The sequence below is a fragment of the Pyrgilauda ruficollis genome, unplaced genomic scaffold, assembly GCF_017590135.1.
Source record: "Pyrgilauda ruficollis isolate IOZ18807 unplaced genomic scaffold, ASM1759013v1 scaffold2, whole genome shotgun sequence".
NCBI lineage: Eukaryota > Metazoa > Chordata > Aves > Passeriformes > Passeridae > Pyrgilauda > Pyrgilauda ruficollis.
In genome coordinates, this window is record NW_024519206.1 from 29698335 (window position 1) to 29719776 (window position 21442).

Genomic DNA, 21442 nt, shown 5'->3' on the forward strand with positions numbered 1-21442 from the left:
GAGGGCACGAGCACTCCGGCACTTTTTATTTCTCTCCAGTTTCCATGGGCTGAAAGCCATTTGAGGACTTTCCCTCCAAGCCAAGCGCTCAGTATAGCGCCGCAGGTGCTCGCGGCCCTCCCTGAGCGTCGGTATACCGAGGTGGGCACTGCTCAGGTGCCCAGAGAGGCCGGGTACTCCTTCGCTCGCTCCCTGTACCCTCCCTGGCTCTCCTGCTTCCGTCCTTGTCCCTTTCGCTCCCGCTCTCTCCTTCTCCCGCCTCAGGCTCGCACAATCGCTGCCGGGGGCAGGGCCCTCCCTTAGCCCGCCCCCTCGGCGCGGGCCCATAGGCTTCCACTGCTGCCAATCAACATGTCCCGCCTTTCCTCTCCGCTGCTGAATCAACCGCCGAGCAACGGATTGCGGCGGCCATCGATTCCCTCGGCTTGCCCTGCCGCACATCCCGGTGCCGGTCCCTGGTCCTGGCCGGGGGATGTAGGAGGACGCGCGGCCGAAGGTACCCGGGCAGAGCCGCCGCCTGTCGCCTGCAAGGGCGGGCGCAGCCGCCGCCGCGGCCGTGTGGCTGTAGGCGTTCCTCGGGGAGACCGGGAAGGGGCACGGCTGCTCCCCGCCTGCCCCCCCGCCGCCGGTCCCGCCCGTGCCTGTGGCGTGTGCCTGCCCGTCCCGCGGGGCCATGGAGCGCGCGTTCACGCCGCTGGAATGCCTCCTGCCCGCCGGTACGGTACCTCCCGCCCCAGCCGGGCGGCGGGGGGAGGGGAGGGAGCGGGGCGGCCGCGCCCCCCGCCCCGAGCCTGCCCCGCCGAGCCCCGCTGCGGGAACACCGCCCGTGTCCGCCCCGCCGCGTGTCCGCCCCGCTGAGGCTGAGCTTTGGGCTCAGTGCAGCGCCTTGGTACCGTGTTAGCCTCCTCTGGAGTCCCAGCTGTCATTTAAACCCCGAGCCCTTCGGGTTCAGTCGCTGCTTTCCGTTTGCTGCCACCGCTTTCTCGGCGTGGCCGGGCAGAGCGCTGCGGTGACGCCTGGCTGTCCCTTATCTCCTGGCTGCCCCTGGGCCGAGGGGTCCCTGGGCTTGGCATCCACCCGCCCTGTGCCTTTGGCTCCCCGCCTCCTGCCCGTGTGCTTTGCCCTAGAGCCACCCTTGCACCCTGCCTTGCCCTTCAGTTGTGCGCAGCAAAGCTTTGAGGTTTGTGTTCAGGGTTTTCTTTGGTTTTCTCAAGGTTTCCAACAGTCGTGTGGTTTTGATACTATTTTTGAGACCTGAGAGGTGAGCTTTATTAATATGCATCATTAACCTTATTATGTGTCTAAAGGATGGAGCACCTGTAATAAGCACAGACTTATCCAAGTGGCTTGTACACAGTTTGGAATAGGTACCTCTTCTTCTCTCTGTGTTTGCACAGTCTAATTCAATAGGGTCCAATTTGTTGTTCAGTGATACAAATCTAAACAGTAAATATTTTTATCTTTCTATAATGTGATTTTAAAGCTGCATAAAAATCTTTTTGGCCTAGCAGCTGAATTCTAACTGACACACTGTTTTTTTCTGCTCTGTTCTGGCACAGACACCAGCTGCTGCATTGAGGTAACTGTTATTTATTTACTAGTAAGATCTGTAGGAAGGGCAGAGTTTAACAGAATGCACACTTTCAACAATTCAGTACGTTTTTACAGCTAGCATTTTAAGAGCATGTTTGAATTCATTCCACTATGATACATTTTTTAAGTCATGCTTTGCTCTGATTCTTCAAAACTTCAGGATATGGTCAAAACTACTAACAGGTAAAGCTGCACTCAAGGTATTCTTGCCAGAAATGTGTATTTGACAGTGTGTGGATGTGGACTTTGAGACACACTGTTGCTTTGGGGGGGAAAGAGGGAATGAGCATGTAGGCAAGATTTTAATGGGTGAACTTTGATTCATTGTGATATGTTGTCCTCTTGTATACAAGGAGTGATTATTAAGTATGTAATAAAGCCAAACAAAAAGCTGCCTTTCATTGGTAAGAGGACTGGAGCACTTGTCCTGTGAGGACAGGCTGACAAAATTGGGCTGTTCAGGCTGGAGAAGAGGTTGCTGTGAGGTTGTGTGCAGACGTCATAGCAAGTGTCCAGTGTCAGAAGGGGGCCTATGGGGAAGCCAGAGAGGGACTCTCCATCCAGAGCTGTAGTGATAGGACAAGGAGTAATGGGCTCAAATTCAAAGAGGGGAAATTCAGGTTATAGATATTAGGAAGAAATTCTTTACTGTGAGTGTGATGAGACACTGGAACAGCCAGAGAGGCTGTGGATGCCCTGACCCTGTACAAGACCAGATATGATAAGGCCTTGAGCAGCCTGATTTAGTGGGTGGTGGTGTCCCTATCCATGGCAGGGAAGATTGGAACCAGGTCATTTATAAGGTCCATTCCAACCCCTTAATGTTTTATGATTCTATAAATTTATCCCTGTGGAAGTACCAGCATTGCTGTCTGTATTATAAGATAGTTGATAGACATTGTACAATGCAAGGGCTACCATATGTCCTCAGTTTCCAGGAATTGCCTGTCTTTTTCTTTGTTATGTCTGGTTGGATTTGAAGATTGGTGATATTTGTTCAGTTTTCTTGTGACCCACAAGAAAGCCTTCTCATACCAGAGGCTCCAGCTGGATGTAAAGAAGCCTGCTTCTCTGAAAGAAAAGTCTGCTCCTTGCCTACAGATCAGTTGGTTATACAGGTTGTGCCTGTAAAATGCACAGTGGTACTTCATCAGGATCCTTGTCATCATTACAGACATTCATTACCAGCATTACCAACTGAATTAGCCTGCTCAAAGTATTCAATGCTGAGCAGATTTATTTGGCAATTCCACCGTTTAAACTCTGGTATCCCACTTGGGGAACTCAGAAATAAGGTTTTCAAAATTGGATAGCTAAAATGAACCTCCCAATTTCTTCTGGAGAAAGTACCTACTGGTAGTTCCTCCATCTGTTTCATTGGGATAGGTATTTAAGTGTCCAAATAGTATAAAGCTAATCAGTGAAGAACATGGCATTTCTTAGAAGCTAAACATGAGCTTACAAAATAAACCCTTTTGAGGCCATTGAAGCACTATGGGCCTTACCCCTTTCCTTCAACACTAGAAATAGTATTATGTATAGCAATGTGTTTATGGGGGGGACTCTGTGAAAGATTCATCAGCTATGTTTGAAAATTATTAATTACTTTGTTTCTGTTTTTGAAGTTGTTCAGAATTTATTCTTTTGTTGATACAGGGTAGAGTAAAACACTCCCAGGCTTTAGAACATTATAATATTAGATAGCTGAATTGGAATTTCAGGGCCATGTATGCCTTGGTAATTGTAGTGTAGTTAAAGTGAGTTCTTAGATTGTACATCTCGCTCTATCTCACCTGATTGATGTTCAAGTAATAGATATTTGAGAACTACTGTGCTAACTAGTATGCTCAGGGACTTTGAACATTATTCAATCAAACAGCTGGAGCACAGTTGAAAATCACCATGCTGCAGTTAGAACACCATGCTGTGGACTTTAGAACTATGTTGATTTGCTTAACATAGTTCAGAATGGGTAACAAGATAGAATTTAAAGTGGGATTGAGTCTAAATTTATGTCTTGCACACTAAAAAAATTTTTTTTTTAATTTCCTCATGGAAGGAAACCTTTAAAAAGTCTCATAGAACGCTCCACCTCAGAGACCTCTATGCTGTCTGAAAGGGTCAGAGAGAAGCTTCACAGGGAAGGGTCTTGTAGAAGGCTCATAATGATGTCACACTGCAGCCTGTGAGTTCATGACAACAGTAGCTTTGTTTATCTGGAGCATCCTTTGATAGACTCGACATTTCCCTCCTGCTGTTTATACCGTTCTCTTGCACTGTCGTTGCCTCCTGCTGCTTGTCCCAGACTGTGCTGCAGGCACTTCTGCAGAGAGACAAGTGTTTCTAATTTATTATTTTAATACCATGAACTTTGGGAGCTGAGTGTGCTGTGCTTGTGACTGCTTAACAGTGGAAGTACTGTAGCATCGTCTAATAAGGTTGCCCCTGAATACCACTTGAGATTTTGAGAAGGGCAGAGTGCCAGTTTGCCAGGCTGTGTTTTCTCACAGGGAACGTTTTACATTGCCTGCTGTAGCATGGCCTGGATTCTTGCTCGTCTCCAGATGTGATTAATGATTCCTTGCCTTGCACAGTCCTTAAAGTGGCTCAGTATTGGTTTTATCAAGTGGAGTGATGCAGAAGGAGGATATCTTCCTCAGTTTATCATTCAACAGCTCCCAGTATGAGTGTCTTGCCTTGGAGAGGTGGAGGGGCTGCAAAGAAGTGGCAAATCTTATTTATCCCTCTGCTCTCTTCTGTGCCTTGCCGAGGGTATGCTGGAGCTGAGCTTGCTGTGAGTGACAGGGAGCCTGTGCTACCAGTGAAAGTTGGTTTCCCTGTCCCCACTTCTCCATGCCCCAAGTCACATACACTCCTGAACTACACTGTGTTCAGAACTGGTGGTTAAGATGTGGTTTGCTCAGAAGTGGGTATGCTGTCTTTATCTCACTGAAGCAAGGTCGTCTATATGCCATGAGAGACACATCCACAACATATAGGACAAAGACTGCTTCAGAATTATGGAGAAAAATATATAGTCATCTCTTTGTGCAAAGGGACTATAAAATCCTGCATTGAATTTAAAGCAAAGAGAACAAGAGGAAGCAACAATATGCTCTGAATGGTCTTCCATCATTCTGCAAGCTTGATTGTCTCTTGCTTTACTCCATGTCTTCTGGAAATGTTACTGGCTGTAAATGAGTTACCTCTGAAAGGATTGTATCACCATATTCCTTTTAAATGCCTGGGGCTTGAACTTCTTCCTTAATGTTCCCTTTTATCTGGCACTAAGGAGTCAAAGTTATCTTGTGAAACAATGACATGTTTGCCATTCAGAAAATGACCTCCGGCCTGGTACACGTGCCAATGACTGTTTAAATGTCCCTTTACTAGAGCTCTCCAAGGTATCTATGATGCATTGTCTTGCCATCTAATTCACAAAACTCTGTGGTAGGAGTCAAGACAGTCGTGGGGCTAGAAAATCAACCTGATGGTCTCTGTTGGTTCCTGAATATTAAAGGTGTATGGAAAAGGTGTGGAGTCCCAAACTAATGGATAGCTCTGCAATTTTGCAGGATTTGTGCCACGGCTGTTGGGTCAGGCTAGTGAAGTTTTCAGGTGAATCAGGTAATTCAAAAGCTGTTACTGAATTCACTTAAACTGAAAGTGTTAACAGGGGTGTCAGTTCTTTTAAGACTACTACTGGCATTCCTTAATAGAATTAGGAAGCACTTCCATATGGCTGTTACATTATTCTGTCTTTTTAACTTAAATACTTTCAAAATGCTGTTTTATTTTTCTGTGAATGTTGCTGACCTACTCTTGTTCATTTCATTTAAGTAGCAACACCATTAATCTAGTCTAGTTACCTGAAACTCATTAGTTTGTTTTTGAAGTAGCTGTTAATATTCAGTTACTCAGACACTGCTGCTTGCTAATCTGCTGTGCTGGGTCAGCATTTTTGTAAGTATTATTGTATAGAGTACTTACAGATGCACTTATGAGTGAAGTATTACAGGCAGAATGGCATTTAAAAAACACATTCGTTGTTAACCTCACCACTTTCTTTTAGATCTTTGCTTTCACTCATGGAAAGCTTTTGGAGTTATTTATATATATTTTTTTAATGCTTTCTGTGCAGGTGTGTTATTTGGAATGGGGTAACAAGGCATCTTTAACCATTTTAACAAGGCACATTTAACCATTGGAGCTAACAGGAAAATTAAGAATAGATGTTTACTTATTTTATTTGTTTTTGTACACACACAGAGCCACCACTTGAAACGTGTTGACTTCAGTTGCTGTTTATGTGGTTGTTGGATTCTCATGTTTTGCAGTGTCTGCACTGATAGTTCCATATCTTGCAGTCATGAACAGGGCATAGCTCTCTTTTGACTGGGAATATGATGGTGGAGGGGTCTGAAGTCATCTCAAAAATCACAAAAAGAAAAAAAAAGAACAAACCAAAAACTAAAACAAAATTCACCTCCAAAAGGACCACAAATGAGCAACCTAACAAAAAGAACCCCAAACTAACAAAAAATCTTCAAGACCCCATCGAGTATAAGAGCAATAATGATGCTACTGGAATTTCTGAGACAAAAACATTTGTTACTGCTTGCCAGATAGTAAAGCACCTGGATACATTAAATTCCTTTTGGAAGGTCTTGTTATTTTCCGTCAGCTGAGGCTTAAATCTAGGAAATACACTAGCTGATCTCCTGTAGTTTTATTTATTTATTCTCATCTCTCTCTTTTTTTTTTCTTTTTTTTTTTTTTCTCCTGTGATTTAAGGAGATAAGAAGATGGGAAATCCAGTTGTTCCAGTCATCAAATGTTCATGTTGCTTGTATCCAATTACAGGTGTGCAGGACTACTGAAAACCATTTAAACTTGTTAGTGTTACAAAAGCAAAATATTAATCTTAAGAAGGTACAGGTAGTCAAGGAGAATAGTGGACTTTCAGCTTTTGTTTCACCTCTGCTGTACTCACTTGCATGTCTCTCATCAACCCTTAAAACACTACAGCAGTTTCACAGCACCTTTAGCATTATGCTATATCTGAAATATGTGTGTATACCTATATATAAAAGGTAGTTTTACTTTCTGGAAGTGGAAAACGGAAGAGGCTTTGTTTGTTTTTTATCCTGTTTACAAAGCTCATCTAAGTTTGATTTATGGAGAAATTGAATATGAAGCACAGAAATGAAGCACTTTATTTACTCAGGAGAAAACATAACAACTGGTAGATTTCTGATTTTTCAAGATGCAAAATAACAAATCCCAGGCATCCTTGTGCATTTGCTTTAGATTTGGACATCCTGAGATATCAATCTTTTTAGAAAATAGTAGCATCAAGAGTGAAACTTAGAATCAATGTCTTAAAAAAAGCAAACTAAAAAAACCCAAGTAAAGAAGCCACCTGAAAACAAGTTGAAGAATTAGAAGCTTCTTTTCATTAGTCAATTCTCATCAGCTTTCACTTCTAATGAGTTTTAGGTTTGGATGTAAACTCAGAGGTTAGGACCTTTAAGAACAACACTGTTAACTTTGTCTGGGGAAATTACTAGTTACAAATGTAATAACTTTTTAAATTTTTTTTTTTCCCTGTGTGACATAAAAATAACCATGCCAGTCTCAAAGTACCATTGTTGAAAAATGTGGCTAAAAGGAGGGGGGATGCTTCTCTCCTTCTGCTCTCCAACCAAACAAAAACCCCAGATTAGCAAATAAACCAACAAACCACAGAACCAACCCACAAACAAATAAAATCCCAACAACCCAGTAGTAGATCTAATCCAGTACAAAATGTAGTACATCAACAGGAGAGAACTCAGATGTGTACAACCACTTTTTGGTACAGCACAGAACATTTCCCATCTCTGCTTTCTACACAGAGAGGGGAATTTGCAGTGTGTCCAGCAATGTTAATTAATCTGATCTATAGCCAAATAACTTCAAGGTGGAAAAGAGCTGAATATCAGTTGTCCCTTCCACCAGGGTATAGCTGAAATATAACCAGTTCTCCAGATTTTTGCCTTACATTTTTTGTAAAATATAGCTGTGGTGAATTACATGTGAGTTTATGGAAACAGGTTCTCCATTCCATTGCAGTCTGACCTTAAACATGAGGAATATGATTAACAGTGTTTGTGTAGTAGTGCCTTTGCAAAATTAAAAAGAGAATTGAGAATTTAAAGTTTTACAGGAATGTTCTGTTAGGTAAATTCTACATAGAGAGCACACTTAGTAGCTTTTGGATTACTTTAAATTAAATTTATTGCTATATATCCAATAGCAGTTGAAGCTGCTGGAAGGCTTTTCCTGTAATTTCTAGCTTTGAATGTTATTTTGAATGGCAGTTGAATTTTCAAAGTGCTAGTGCTGATTCTTTGTAGCTTATGTTGATGGATTGTCTGCCAGATTTCCTCTCTGGCAGGACAGAAGCTGGAGGGATGCATGTGTTTATCAGGCCAATTGAAATAAATAGGAAGCCAGCCAGTGAATTCAGCAGGAGCAGAACCTGTACCCTCACAAATTATTTATTTATTCTGTAGTTGTGACTGGTGGTGTGGGTTCTGTTTGCGTTTATTGCTTGTTTTCTTTTACTGTAGCTCTTTTTTTCTAGTCTGTCCTTTATCTCAAATTATCTGGTCAACAATGATACTGGGCAACACAGCAATACGTGAGTAGTTAAGAAGTATTTATATGTACCGTTTTTGACCAGATTGTTCAGTGTCTTTGGTGGTAAAAACTGTCTGTGTGTCTCACAGAAGGAAGTTGGCTTTACTGCAGAAGGAAAATGTGTTGATGTTACAAAACACTGGGGTCTCAACTAGAAGAGCTTTGACTTCCATGACAGCGTCAGTAAGGGTGTCTGTGGACTTGTTGGGTGCAGACACAGCAAAGTGTGTCAGGAAAGGCATTCTTTCTTCTATTTCTTGTTTCTCTTTTTTCCCCACAGACACAATTCACAATTATGTATTCTGTGTAAGCATACATGAAAGAAGAGAACTCAAGCACCAGTATGGGTTGGGGGCTGACCTACTGGAGAGTTCTGCTGAGAAGGACCTGGGATGGCAGGTTGAGTGTGAGCCCTTGTGGCCAGGTGAGCCAATGGTATTGTGGGGTGCATCAGGAAGAATGTGCCCAGCAAGTCCAGGGAGCTGATCCTGCCCCTCTACTCAGCCCCAGTGATGCCGCATCTGGAGTGCTGTGTCCAGTTCTGGGATCCACAGTACAAGAAAAAAGTGGAACTACTTGTCCGGTGAAAGATGATCGGGGTCTGGAACATCTCTTAGGAGTAGAGACTGTGAGAACTGGGCCCGTTTCATCTGGAGAAAAAACTAAGAGGAGGTCTTATTAATGCGTATAAATGTCTCAAAGGCAGGTGCCAAGAGAACGATGCCAGACTCTTTTCAGTGCCCCTCAGCAACAGAACAAAGAGCAATGTCTGTAAACTAAAACACAAATAGTACCAGCTCAACATAAGAACTTCTTTACATTGAGGGTGGCAAAAAACTGGGACAGGCTTCCCAGAGAGGTTGTGGAGTCTCTCCTCTGGAAACATTCAGATTGTGCCTGGATGAGTTCCTGTGACCTGCTCTAGGTGACCCTCCCTTGGCAAAAGGGTTGGCCTAAATGATCTCCAGAGGTCCATTCCAGCCTTAACAATTCTGTGATTCAGCTTTCACAGAAGAAGGGTGCTGGTATGTCAGTGAAATCTGTGTGTGAGATTTATTTACTTCTGTAATTATAGCTAATTTAAGTGTGGCAGGCAAAGCACTGACCCATAGACCAGAGCTAAGGGTAAAGGTCTCGTTTTTCAGGATGACTTAAAAGGCTGTTAGTTTGAAACTGCACCTGGGCAGTTTTTCAGCAGATAATGTGACTTAAATCACTCAAAGCCTTCCTGGGGTTGACATATGTCACAGAGCAGCTGTGGAAATAGCATCAATCTCCAGGTGCTCCATTTTGAGACTTTGTACTCTTGATGAGAGTTATGTGTGGGGAAATCCTGGAGGCTGAAGTGAGGTTTATACCAGGGAGTTTAACTTGTGCATCAGTAATACTTACAAGGCATCAAGATCTCTGTGTGCTTTAAATGTTACCGACAGCCTCTAATGCAGATACTTTGAGTCGTGCAACACTTTCATTTCAGGAAATTAGTGTTCTACAAGCTGTAGAGGCTAAAGCAAAGTCTTGTGAGTATAGCCTGTGTTCTCATGTGGAGCTGTTTCCCTGTTCAGTTTACAGATATGTTTAATAAGCATCTAAGCAGTGTTTTGCCATACTGTAAATCCAAAAGAGAAAACATGTTAGAGGGCAACTTGAGAGTCAAGCAGCTAAAGATCTGCTGCTTGGACGCTTGGAGTGCCAGAAGAAGTGGTGTAGTGTCTTAGCTGCTGCGGATGCAACAAAAATAGCTCTTGGGCAATGTGTGATCACCAAATTTCATAATGAGTCAACCTGGGCATAGTGGAGGTGATTAAGCTCTGATATGAAAGTGTTTGTCTCCATATTGCCATTTCCTGCTGCAAATGGAAAATTTGCCTTTCAAGTTTCCTAAAGAAGAGCTTGATTTATTCTTAAAAAAATACAGCAAGAAAGAAGGAAAGGGGACAATACTGAGGAAACTTGTTAAGGGCAAGTTAATGTTTGGCTTTCCAGACTCTGCACAGCAGTGTTCTTGAAAGGTACAGCCACAAGATTTTGCCTCAAACTGATCTAATGACTCTACTGTCATGAGATCCCCTCTGGAGTACTGTGTCCAGCTCTCTTGACCCCAGAATGAGGACATGGATCTGCTGGAGGGCCACAAAGATGCTCAAGGGGTTGGAACAACTCCCCTATGAAAACAGGCTGAGAGACCTGGGATTGTACAGCCTGGAGCAGAGATGGCTCTGGGCAGACCATAGAGCAACCTCTAAGCTTTCCAGTACTTCAAGGAGCCCTACGAGAGAGCTGGTGAGGGACTTTTGCCAAGGACATGTAGTAGGACAAGGGGGAATGGTTTAAAGTGAAAGAGGGTAAGTTTAGATTATGTTTGAGGAGGAAACGCTTGACTTTGACAGTAGTGAGGCACTGGAATAAGATGCCCAGAAAAGTTGTGGGAGCCCCATCCCTGGAATTGTTCAAGGCTAGGTTGGATGAGGCTCTGAGTAACCTGGTCTAGTGGAATGTATCCCTGCCCATTTCAGGGGGGCTGGAACTAGGTGATCTTTAAGATCCTTCCAACCTCAACCCTTCTATCATTCCATGATATAACTTTCACTGTGGATTGGTGTTATCTTCAGTTCTTCTCTTCTTGAGATGCTGGTGTGTTCCTGCTGTTATCAAGAGTGCCTTCCTATTAGCTTTGTTTTCTTTGCGTAGGATCCACTGTGGGAGTGACATTTAGTACTGTATGCATGGGCTTTGAGCCTTTCTAATGATTTTGGTAACTATGAACAGAGGATTTAAATGGTCATTTTGTAGCTGTGGGAAATAAAATCACTGATACCAGATGTTCTTCCTTGAACTGACTTGTTGGTAGGGTTTTTGCTTGGAAACTAAATCTCTTAGTTCCCTGTGCCTCTCTTTGCATTACTGTTCTAATGTACTGGTGAGTAGTAACGCTGCTGCTGTATTTACCTGATCAATAGTAACAGATTTTGCCACTTGACCTTGTGGAAGAATTTCTTATTTTCTCTTAGTCTGCTATCCTGTCATAAGATCATAAGTTAATTTTTTGTGCCAGCAAAACTCTTTAAGTCAGTAGGAAGTTTAATCTGCTGTGAATCTTTTTGCTGTGTTTCTGTGACCATGTTTGTCTTTTATTTGTTGCTCCTCACACCCACAGCTGCCATTGTTGTGTTGACAAAGCCCCAGGTGTACACCCAATTACACAGAAAGCAATTGGCACTTGGAAGGAACAATAGCAGTGCTAGATAAAAAAATAAAAATAAAAAAAAATCCCCTTCCTTTAGCGTATACAACACGTACTCCATGAGCAGAGTTTTCTGACAGCAACATGGACAGAGTGTGTTGTAACATGGACATGCTTGGCATGTCTCCTTTCACTGCAGCAGGCTGTCCTCCCTGCTGATGAAGTGTGAAGTGTGTGTGAGATTATCTGTCAGTGTCTGGCGTCCCCAGAGAGGACAGGGAGTGATGAGAGCTGGGTTGTGGCCTTGGGTACCACTCGGTGGTGATGGCCATATGGTGTGGGAGGGGGGATGCTTCCAAGGGGGTCACAACAGATGTTTTGATAGCGTACTTGTTGCCAAAAGCTTTGTGTCAGCCAGCTCCAGTAAGGGGGTGTCAGAGCTGTCCCAGGGGTGCACTTAAGGAGGAATGCTCTTTAGGTAACACAGTGTAATCTGTTATTTGCATTGGATTTAGCTATATTTTGTCAGGCAGAGAAGGGTATTTATAAGATGCAGAGGTTGGGCAGAAGTTGATCATAGGAGCCAAACAAATTCGTACCTGAATCAGGTACTGATCTTTAACATGGGAAAGAATAACCAACCATTTGAATACTGTACCTCAACCATTTGAATACTGTACCTAGAGGAACACTGATGTACAATCTGCCTAAGTCAGTTGCAACTCAGATTGAAACCAGAATGAGTTTCGGGCTATCCTTTATACAAAAGGCTAAACTAGATTGTCACAGTGATCCTTTCTGGCCTCTTAGTCGAAAAATTTGAAACACTTGGCCTGCCAAAGGAGAGACTTATTTTCCTTTCTCTTTACGTAGAATGGACAGACTTCTGAGGAAGGAGAGGAATGGGTATATCTGGGGATGGGTATATCCTGCAGTATGGAGTATGAAGTGGGTAGTCTTGTGAAACAAAGGAGATGTTGGAGAATAAGGAGCAGATTTCAGAGCTCTTGCAATGCAATTCAGAAATTTAGAGGGCAGTACTTCTTCCTTATGTCTTGAGTCAATTGTGTTTTTAAAATGGGGAAAAAAAAAGAAACACCCAAAAATCATGTAATATTTTGTTATTGTTCCTAAGTAGCAAGAAGAAGTTACTGCAGTAAGATTTTACTACACACTGTGTTGAATATACTGTTGGTTACCATGAGCTATCAAAAGCTTTGAAATTATTTCCATAGAATCTATTCTATTTATCTATAAATATTATAATTGTGAATCTCACAAGGAGAAAAAAAAAAAAGCGCTTGGATTTAGACAGTGAAATGAATAGTTATGCTAAACTTATATAACATTGTGCACAACTATTCTGTTTCTTGCTGGATTTACATTTCTTGAATACATTTGCTGAGATAAATACCTAGTTTTCTTTGAGAGCAGAGTTGGAACTGAATAAATGTAAGGCCTCCAAGTATTAACAAAGGGGCTGAACTCTAAACCAGTGTAGTTACACAGCCCATATAATGTAAATTAGAACAGTAGAGAGGAAATCTAAAGTTAATACATAGGAAGAGATAGTAATATTTTGTGTGAGTTTATAAACTTCTAGTTTTGTAATCTTGTCCTTTGCTCTTTAGTCTTTACTTTTCTTCTTTTCCCTAAGCAGCAAATACATATGGAAAATGCACATTTTATGATACAAATACTAGGTAAAAGGAATTTTGTGACTTTTCTTGAGAGAAGAAGCCATGAGAAGAAGAGAATTTAGGAAGGAGATCCTGCTGTTCTATTCAGTGGAGGAACCTTTGCAGCTCACAGTGTATCTGCACAGAATTGTCCTGTTCGTAGTTTCCCCAAGAGCATACAAACCAGACCTTGGAAATATGCACCAATTATATTGCAGTTGAGTAAGAAATTAATTTCAGCCATAGCAAGGATGGCTTGAGTTAGATATTTGGGGAAAAACATGTAAGTAGCAGGAGGAAGCACTGGAATACATTATTTGAGAAGATGCAGTCCCTATTGCTGGGAGCCTTTCCTTTTTCAAGGGTACATGAAGAATAATGAAATCAGATCAGAGAACAGAATTGATTCTACTTAGGGGCAGAAGAATAAAACAAATGTACAAAACTTCAATGTACAAAACTGTAGAAGACTGAGATGAGAATTTAAGAATCATATCTGTAGAGCCAGAGGCAGTTACCTGTGTGCATATTGGTCTCAGAAGGGAGGACAGGCCATTTCTGCACACATTGTCACTCAGGCAATCAGGGTGGCTTCATCTGGGCTGCTCAGACTAGCAGGGATTGTTCTTGTGGTCTATAGTTTTCATACTGCATATTAATGATGCTTTCTTCTGCAGTACAGTAATAACATTTATTTTTAGCTAAATGACAGATGATGTGAAAAGTTCACAAATATGTGAAAAGTGGTGTGAGGAGTGAAGCTCCGTAAGTTCTGAAATAAGGAGCAAAAACTGTATGTAGAAATTGCTGAGTTTTCCAGATGGTGAAATCTGCCTCTGTAATTTCATTTGATCTGTTTCCATATTGCTGATAATTGGCGCTTGAATTTTTAGAGATTTCAGAGGGATTACCTTGAAAAAAACCCTTAACATTTACAAATTCTGGTATATTATTAGTTTTTACAGATGATCTTTCATATTGATAAGAAACACAAGTGTGTTCTATAGGCTGTGATGAATTTTCTAGGAATATGCTTTCTCTTGATGTCCAGAAGGGACTATACATTTTCCAGAAAGAAAGCTTCTTTCAGATAATACCTCCTAATTTTTTTTCAAAAGGTCCAATTATGTGTTTCTGAGGGTAAAAATCAGCAAGAGAATGCATCTGCAAAGAGTTTTTCTATCATTTAATCTACTTTATAGTGAAGAGTTAATATATTTAGTTTTCATGCATATCACTCTTGAGGAAAATTGTGCTGTCACTGTAGTTTCTATAGTCATAATCTCCCGTGAGAAAGTGTGTCTCAAGTCACAGGATTTCTGTTGAGTTGAGGTACATCAGTTATGGATTGTCTGCATCGTGTTCATCTGCTGCATTGGCAGATGGCTGAGGTGAATATCTACCCTCTCTTCAGCTTTAAAACTCAGAATTGGTGGCAGCATTGTCAAAACATGACAGCATTTGAGGGGTGGTGTGCAACAAACCACTGGCTCCACAACACATTCTTGGCACACAAACTGGGGCTTTGAAACAAGCTATATTCTTACTATACAGCTGGGGTTTTGGTAGGATTTTTTTGTTAGTTTTGTTATTTAGTTGCTATATACATAAAGTTTGAGCTACTAACCTACAGCAGTTAGGGGAAGGGTATGACACTGAAATGTTTTCATTGATATCTCACATCGAGAGGTGTGCTTTGCTTACATTGTGATTTTTGCTTAACTCTTTAATTTGTTTTGGTAGCCTTCAATAGGTATGTGAAATGACAGTGCTTAGTAACTCATAACAACTGCTTCATAGAAATTAAATGCTTAGAGATCGCAAGGGGAGAGCAGGAGGCTGGGGAAGAGTATTTCCTGTACTGTTATATCCTAAGTTCCTGGATAGTCTGGAGTAGCAGAAGCTATAGCTTCTTCCTAGCTTTTCCTAGGGAAGGAAAGAGGTAGTGGTAGTGCTGGTTTTTCTGCTACTCTCTCACAGTAGGCTGTGATCGTAGATGATACAGAAGATAATGTCATAAAACTGAGAGAAGAAATGAAACAAGATTCAGGAATAAATATGAGTAATCTCTAATGATACAATGATTTGGATTTACTTGATAGATACCAAAAGCTATTCTTTTTATTAAGGAAAGACAACATCTTGCCTGAGAAGACAAAGATGACATTTTGTTCTTTAGGGGCATAAAACTAGTTTTCCTGATTATTCCTAATGTCTTGTCATTCATGCTATGGGCTTCCTTAGAGGTTAGAAGCAAATAGCCAGTCTCTTGTGAGAGTGAAACATGAATGAAATGTGTTTAAGGATTGATTGAAATGTGCCCATATTGGCACCAAATCCTAAAATGGTGATGTTGGAATTCCAGAATAAGATGATGGGGAGCAGTATGAGATACCTAGGGTATGTTACAGTAAGCTTCTCTGAATGTAATACAGAAAAGTTTTTATTAAGAAGGCATTTATATGCACCTAATACTCCTGAAGACTAGGTTTAACTAGAAGGGTGAACTTTAAATGTATTATTGCTCTATTTCTTCACACCCTCAAGTCCTCACAGGACATGTGTGGTAGAGGAGGTAGATACAAAACAGTATTCCTGTCTTGAATGCTTTAAAATCTCATCTTGCAGAGAGCAACCTCCTGTCTGAGCCTGGCACTTCATGGTGTCTACTCAACATGGAGGTGCCCAGAGCCTGTGCAGAGGCACAGCTTATACAGCATTGACAGCCAAACAAGAGCAGCTAAAATGGCATAGGTACGTAACAGGTATTTTGCAGATCATTACGTATATAGAAATTCAAAAGATAACTGAAACAGTATCTGTTGTTCTACAAACCTGATAATTCATTTTCATTTTTGACATCCTAGTGCTTTACAACATTTTGTATGTATTAGGGAGGGTTTGTTCTGACACTACAGATGTTCAAGTTCGCTGTTTCTCAGCTATTAAATACAAAGTTGTCATTTTTTTCTTCAAAACCATGAAATTTATTCTTTGCCTTAAACATTAATATTGCTGGTTATTCAACTTTTATGCAATTGTCTCTGGAAAAGGCTTTTGTGTGCTGCACAAACAGTTGCATTTTGTCAGTTTTTTAATTTCCAGTTATGAACCTGAAGGTGCATAGGTTTCTTTCCCGCGAACAATGCTGCATAATATTGGGTAAGTTTTTAACCTTGTTTTGCCTTAGTTCCTCATCAGCAAATTGAAGGCAATTATACTTTCTGAAATACTGTGTTGAAAAGTTCTGAAGTTTAGCCAATAGTAAGAGCACTTTTTTCCCTTTCTTTAAATGTTCATGTCGGTTGTGGATTTTATTAAAACTTATTAAAACTAAGCAAACTACTGTTTGCTTAGAACCTAAAGGACATTCCTTAAATCCTTGCAGAAAGGATGTCATTGCTATTTCTTAGACTAAAGCCTCTGCTTCTGACAGTTTGAATGCCATCATCAGAAACAAAGCAAATACAATTGAACAGATTTGGTGTAAAAAAAATGTAGATCCTACCAAGAGGTTTTTTTGGCTTGTTTTTCTGAGATAGTCTATTCATAACATTGTTGATTTGACTGCTGTTTTCAGTTCATGATACAGCAGATTACAAAATCTGTGAAAAAGTCACAGGAAAAAGTATATTTAGGAAAGATCATTCAGAATATTGTGATATTTAGGAATTAAATTAAGAATTCTGTCCTTTCAGAGGTAATCTGACCATTGTGGAAATGCAGCTGACTGCTGATGGGCCCCTGGCATTTCATGACAATATTTATATAAACCTAGAGCAAGCTCTGCTTTTTTAAGCAAAACAAAGAGAATAGATTCATTTGATTTAGGGATTCTACTACCAGCCCATGACACAGTGCTAAATGTGATGTGTCTTTTCAAGTGACCTTTATCTTAACTTTAATATTTCATAACCTCTTCGGGGAAGCTATTTTATCTGATTCTTTCATGTGTGAAAATTTACTTTACCATCCTTTAGCACCTTTTATGCTGTTTAAATAGATATTTATGTTACTACATTAATAATAGTGTTATGAACAGACCTGACTTTTGGGGCATTTAAAATGCTTTTACAATATCAGAACAGTTCTTATACCATTTGGGTGATGAAAAATTCAATCATAAGTAAAGATGGGATCAAAGATGCTGAGATTAGAAATCCTTTTTTGAAAGTAATGAGTTTTAAATAATAAGTACTTTTCTTATTAAGTGTTCAGTTGCTGAGAGAGAATGCAGGAGAAGCACCTGTAGCCTCTTTTGAAGGTTCAGATTCCCAGTCCTTTCAAAATGAGGCACTGTAGGTGGAAATAATTGGAAAATAACCTTGAAGGTTTCTGTGCCTATTTGAGTGTGAGTGGATGTATGTCAGACCTAATTAGGCCTACTGAGAAAAACATAAATGTCAATCGTTTTTTACCAAATGCATCCAGCTTCTTTTGAGATTGTGAATGGGGTCCAGTGAGCATACAGCCTGCTTAATGTCACCTTTCTGTCTTAGGTCTTTAATTCTGTCCCGTGTGATAGATGACATTTGATTTTTTTTGAAAACAAAGTCAAAGAACTTGAAAGTAGACATTGCCACTCCAGTGCTTGCTTAGCTGATGTGTCCACATATAACTTAACTAATGCAGACCATTCAATGAAAGTGGTCGTTATTTTACCTCCCAGTGGTCCATAGGATTTAACTAAATCACGAAGATATGTTTCTTTTGTTGGAGACTTGATAATCCCTCCAATGCCTTGTTTAACCTATTTTTTTATTCTATAGCTATGATTTTATCAAATCCTTCTAGAAGTATGAAATGCATGTCTGTTTTTAACCATGATTGTAAGTAAAGGTATCTTTTCCCCTGAGTTACCTTAGGGTGCACCTATTGTGCACACTTGTATTAGTCTTCTTGGTAAGTGAGTTGCTGTGGCGTTGCCAGGTCATCATAAAATATGTACTGTATTTAAATATTTTCTCTCTGAGTGGGTTCTTAAGAAATACTAAAATTCCAACTGTGTGCTCCTGTAGCTTGCTAGAAATAAGTAAGTTTCCCTGGGGAATCCCTTAAGAGCTTACTAGGAATAAAAATTGTATTGTCTAGAAGTAGCATCACTCAGTCTGTAGAGTCTCTGATTGTGCTGGCAAGGAAACAATGTGCCTTGCTTTTAAATTTGTTTAGGGAATTTGGAGAGAAGTGGCAGTTTGATATTGTCCACATGAGAAAGTTTTATTAAAAGGCACGAGCCCCACTGGGTAAGTAAACTTTTGCAAATCCCTTTATGTTCTCTATTTTGTTATGTGAAAGCAGCTTCCTCCGTTTATCTTAAATGCATCCCTAAGCAAAAGAACTAAAAGCAAAAACCCAACTGAAGTAAAACTATTGGGAACTGAAGAATGAGTATCCATGCAGCTTTTTATCCAAATATAATTAAGTTGCTTGAAAATCATACCTTCCAGATATCTATTCAGCTTTTTCTTGGAGACAGTCCCTTACTGGGACTGGACAGGTGGGGGACAAGTCTTTAATTTTCCAATGCTAGCATTCATATCATCAAAATCATAAGAAAAATCATAAAAGGTCTCATTTTGACCCCAGTTTGAATAATAGACTGAAATTTTGGTAACTGTTCACATACATGGCTTGTCACTAGAAAACTTAAGATTTAAGCAACTGACTCCTTGCTTTCAGTGTCTCACTTTCTGGTGATCAGGAGGTCCATGGAACTAAGTTCTGTGCCTTGCAATTCTCATAGAAGTGCACGTGATTGAAAAAACATGTGGCCAGTGCTTGTAGCACCAGATGGTCTGGAGATTCCCCTGTACATTGTGCTTCTGCTACTAGAGTTTGGTAGTGATTTGTGTGTGATTGTCTGTGATTCAGATTAGCAAAGTAACTGTCACACTTCTGAAGGTTGAGACTTCACTCTTTGCAGACCTGGTCATCAAGAGTAAGTGTATAGGCTGCCTAATACACTTACTCATACGGAGTATGGATAGGCTGGCTAATTGGAATTAAAAGGGTAATTACTGGGAAAATGCTTTTCCTTTTCTCTTGAGAACACACTGTTCAACAAAGTCATTATTAAGCAGTTATATTTTATACAATGTTACAGGTTTGCTTGATGTTATGTGGACAATGTCATAAATTTTTCAAAGGCTAAATTAGCAAGGGAAGTTTCTGGATAGCAGGAGAGGGTATTGTTATCTGCTTGCATCTCTTGCATGTTCTGAAGTTAGGGAACATTGCTTTTAGGATGCTCTGTTATTACTTTTCTTGTTGTCACTCTCCTTATTTCTGAAAATTTTCCAAAGACATTCCATATTATCTCGTTACATTTTTCTGGGCATAAGGGATGCATTATTAAGACAGACTAGCAAGTGCTATGTAAAAGGAATTAAAACCTGTATTTGCATTGAAATATGTCCTGAATGATGAAGCCTCTAGGATAGGGGAAATTAATATGTAGACTAGTTCTTATTAAAAAGAATTCACATACTAGTTCCAAGACAACAGCTAGGGTATTTATAGTACAAACTATGAAAAAAGAGCAAAGGGAAGCAGCACCAAGGGAAGGTGAGATGTCTGTGGTCAGCACCATGCTTAGTAAATATGGCATGCAAACCCTTAACTGCCAATCCATGCCTGTGGAATTGTGGCACCTGGTAAGTCTGAGAGATTTCTAAGGATAATATATAGTGAACTTTTCACAAAAGTGGGATGGTTTTACTAAAAGCATTGAAAATTGAGATGTTGCTCATAGGTCTTTTAGGCTGAAATGGCTACAGGACATCCATGAGCAAGACATTAACAAGATGTCAGTACTGACAGAGAGGAGCCAGCAGCAGAGGGTAAGAACAGCATCATCATCTGATAATGACGCTAGTAGTGGGGTTGTTCAAAACAGTGGGAGGAGAGGGCCCATCAGAGGGCCTTCAGAGTTTTGAAAGTGAATAAGCAGTAAAGAAAAAACAAGGAAATACTTGGAAGGCAAAATAAAAAATGGAGACAGACACATGAAAGATAGTGAGTGACTTCCATGAGGAACATGTTGGCATTGTTAACCAGAGTCTTGAAACCATTCAATTCTGTGCTTCAAAAGCCCTTCTGAAACAAGAGGAGTGAAGTGTTGGTATGCAGTCCCACCTGGTGATGACAGAGTAAGAAAGACTGTTTATTACATACAATGTCTTTAAGTCTAAATCCCCTGTTGTTTTATCAGCTTATGTGAATTAAACAGAAATGTGTAAGCAGAGTTGGACTTGGCATCTGTCATGCTTCTGTAGTGTCAGAGAAGTATTTTGTGAAACAATACAAACTAATAGCTATAGATTTCATTTGCTCCATTGTTGCATATGTCTGCAACAGTCCTTGGAGAAGAATTTTCCCTTTAAACATTACAGATTCTTCAGAATTATTACCTGCATAGCACAGCTTACTGCTTTTTCAGTACTCATTCTGTTTGGAATTACACCCATGCCTTTTAGTTTCATTTCTGGTGCCCAAAAGATCTCTTTCTAGTCTTAAAAAATAGCAGACCAATCCATGCCTTGAAGGAGGATGGATCTTTCAGACTTTTAGCATATGAAAAAATTATAAACTAGCAGACTGTTCAGGTTCTTTATAGGTGCTGTGGTTTTGGAGAGATTGTTTGGATTTTGAGCCTGTGAACTCTTTAGGCCTTTTAATTTGTTCAGTTTTATTTTCATATTCATATCTAAATTTTCATTTCACTTTTAATTAGTTTCATTATATTTGATGGCAAAATGTTGCTTTATCTTCACTGCTAATAGTCTAATTGTTTCTCTTGCCTTAAGTAATATCTCGTTAACTTTATAACCCATCTTTTACACATCATCTACAGAATTAATTTCCCATGCATGTAGTTGTATTGTCTGCAGCATCTTTCCAAAAACTTTCTCAATTAGCATTTTTATTGTTGTATTGGTTTCTTGTCTGTAAGAATTAAGCTGAGAAACCCGCTGATAAAATTTTAATATCACTAGTTCATGGTCTTTCCAGACTTTTTTATTAAAAAAATCTGGGTATTCCCTGTTGGTGAAAGAACTTAGCAGTTATAGTTAGGTCTTTAATAAAAACCCCAAACCTAGCAAAAAGCCAAAAAACCCCAACTGCCATGCAGTAACTGAGTGCTGTTTTCTTAATCAAAATTAAAATTGTCAATAAACTTTTGATGTGTGCAAACAACAGATGTGATTGGTAGTTTTACAGAGCTGGTGAGTGTAGTGATTGTTTCACTTAAGTGAGTATTTTATAGCCCTTCTCTGTTGGTTACATTCATCAGAAAGAATTA

At 40.2% G+C, this 21442-nt stretch overlaps 1 protein-coding gene across 4 annotated transcripts in view; it reads left to right on the plus strand.

The window, feature by feature from the left end:
* The first annotated feature begins 422 nt into the window (after positions 1 to 422).
* The window catches only part of TPK1 (thiamin pyrophosphokinase 1), a 302583-nt gene continuing 281563 nt past the window's right edge, over positions 423 to 21442 (plus strand). For 2 of the 4 annotated variants that reach the window (XM_041466832.1, XM_041466833.1), the window contains exon 1: positions 423 to 716. In XM_041466832.1, coding sequence (XP_041322766.1) covers positions 674 to 716 — 43 coding nt within the window. In that variant the 5' untranslated portion in view covers positions 423 to 673. The remainder of the gene's footprint in view (positions 717 to 21442) is intronic. The other 2 variants (XM_041466830.1, XM_041466831.1) reach the window with 2 other exon arrangements.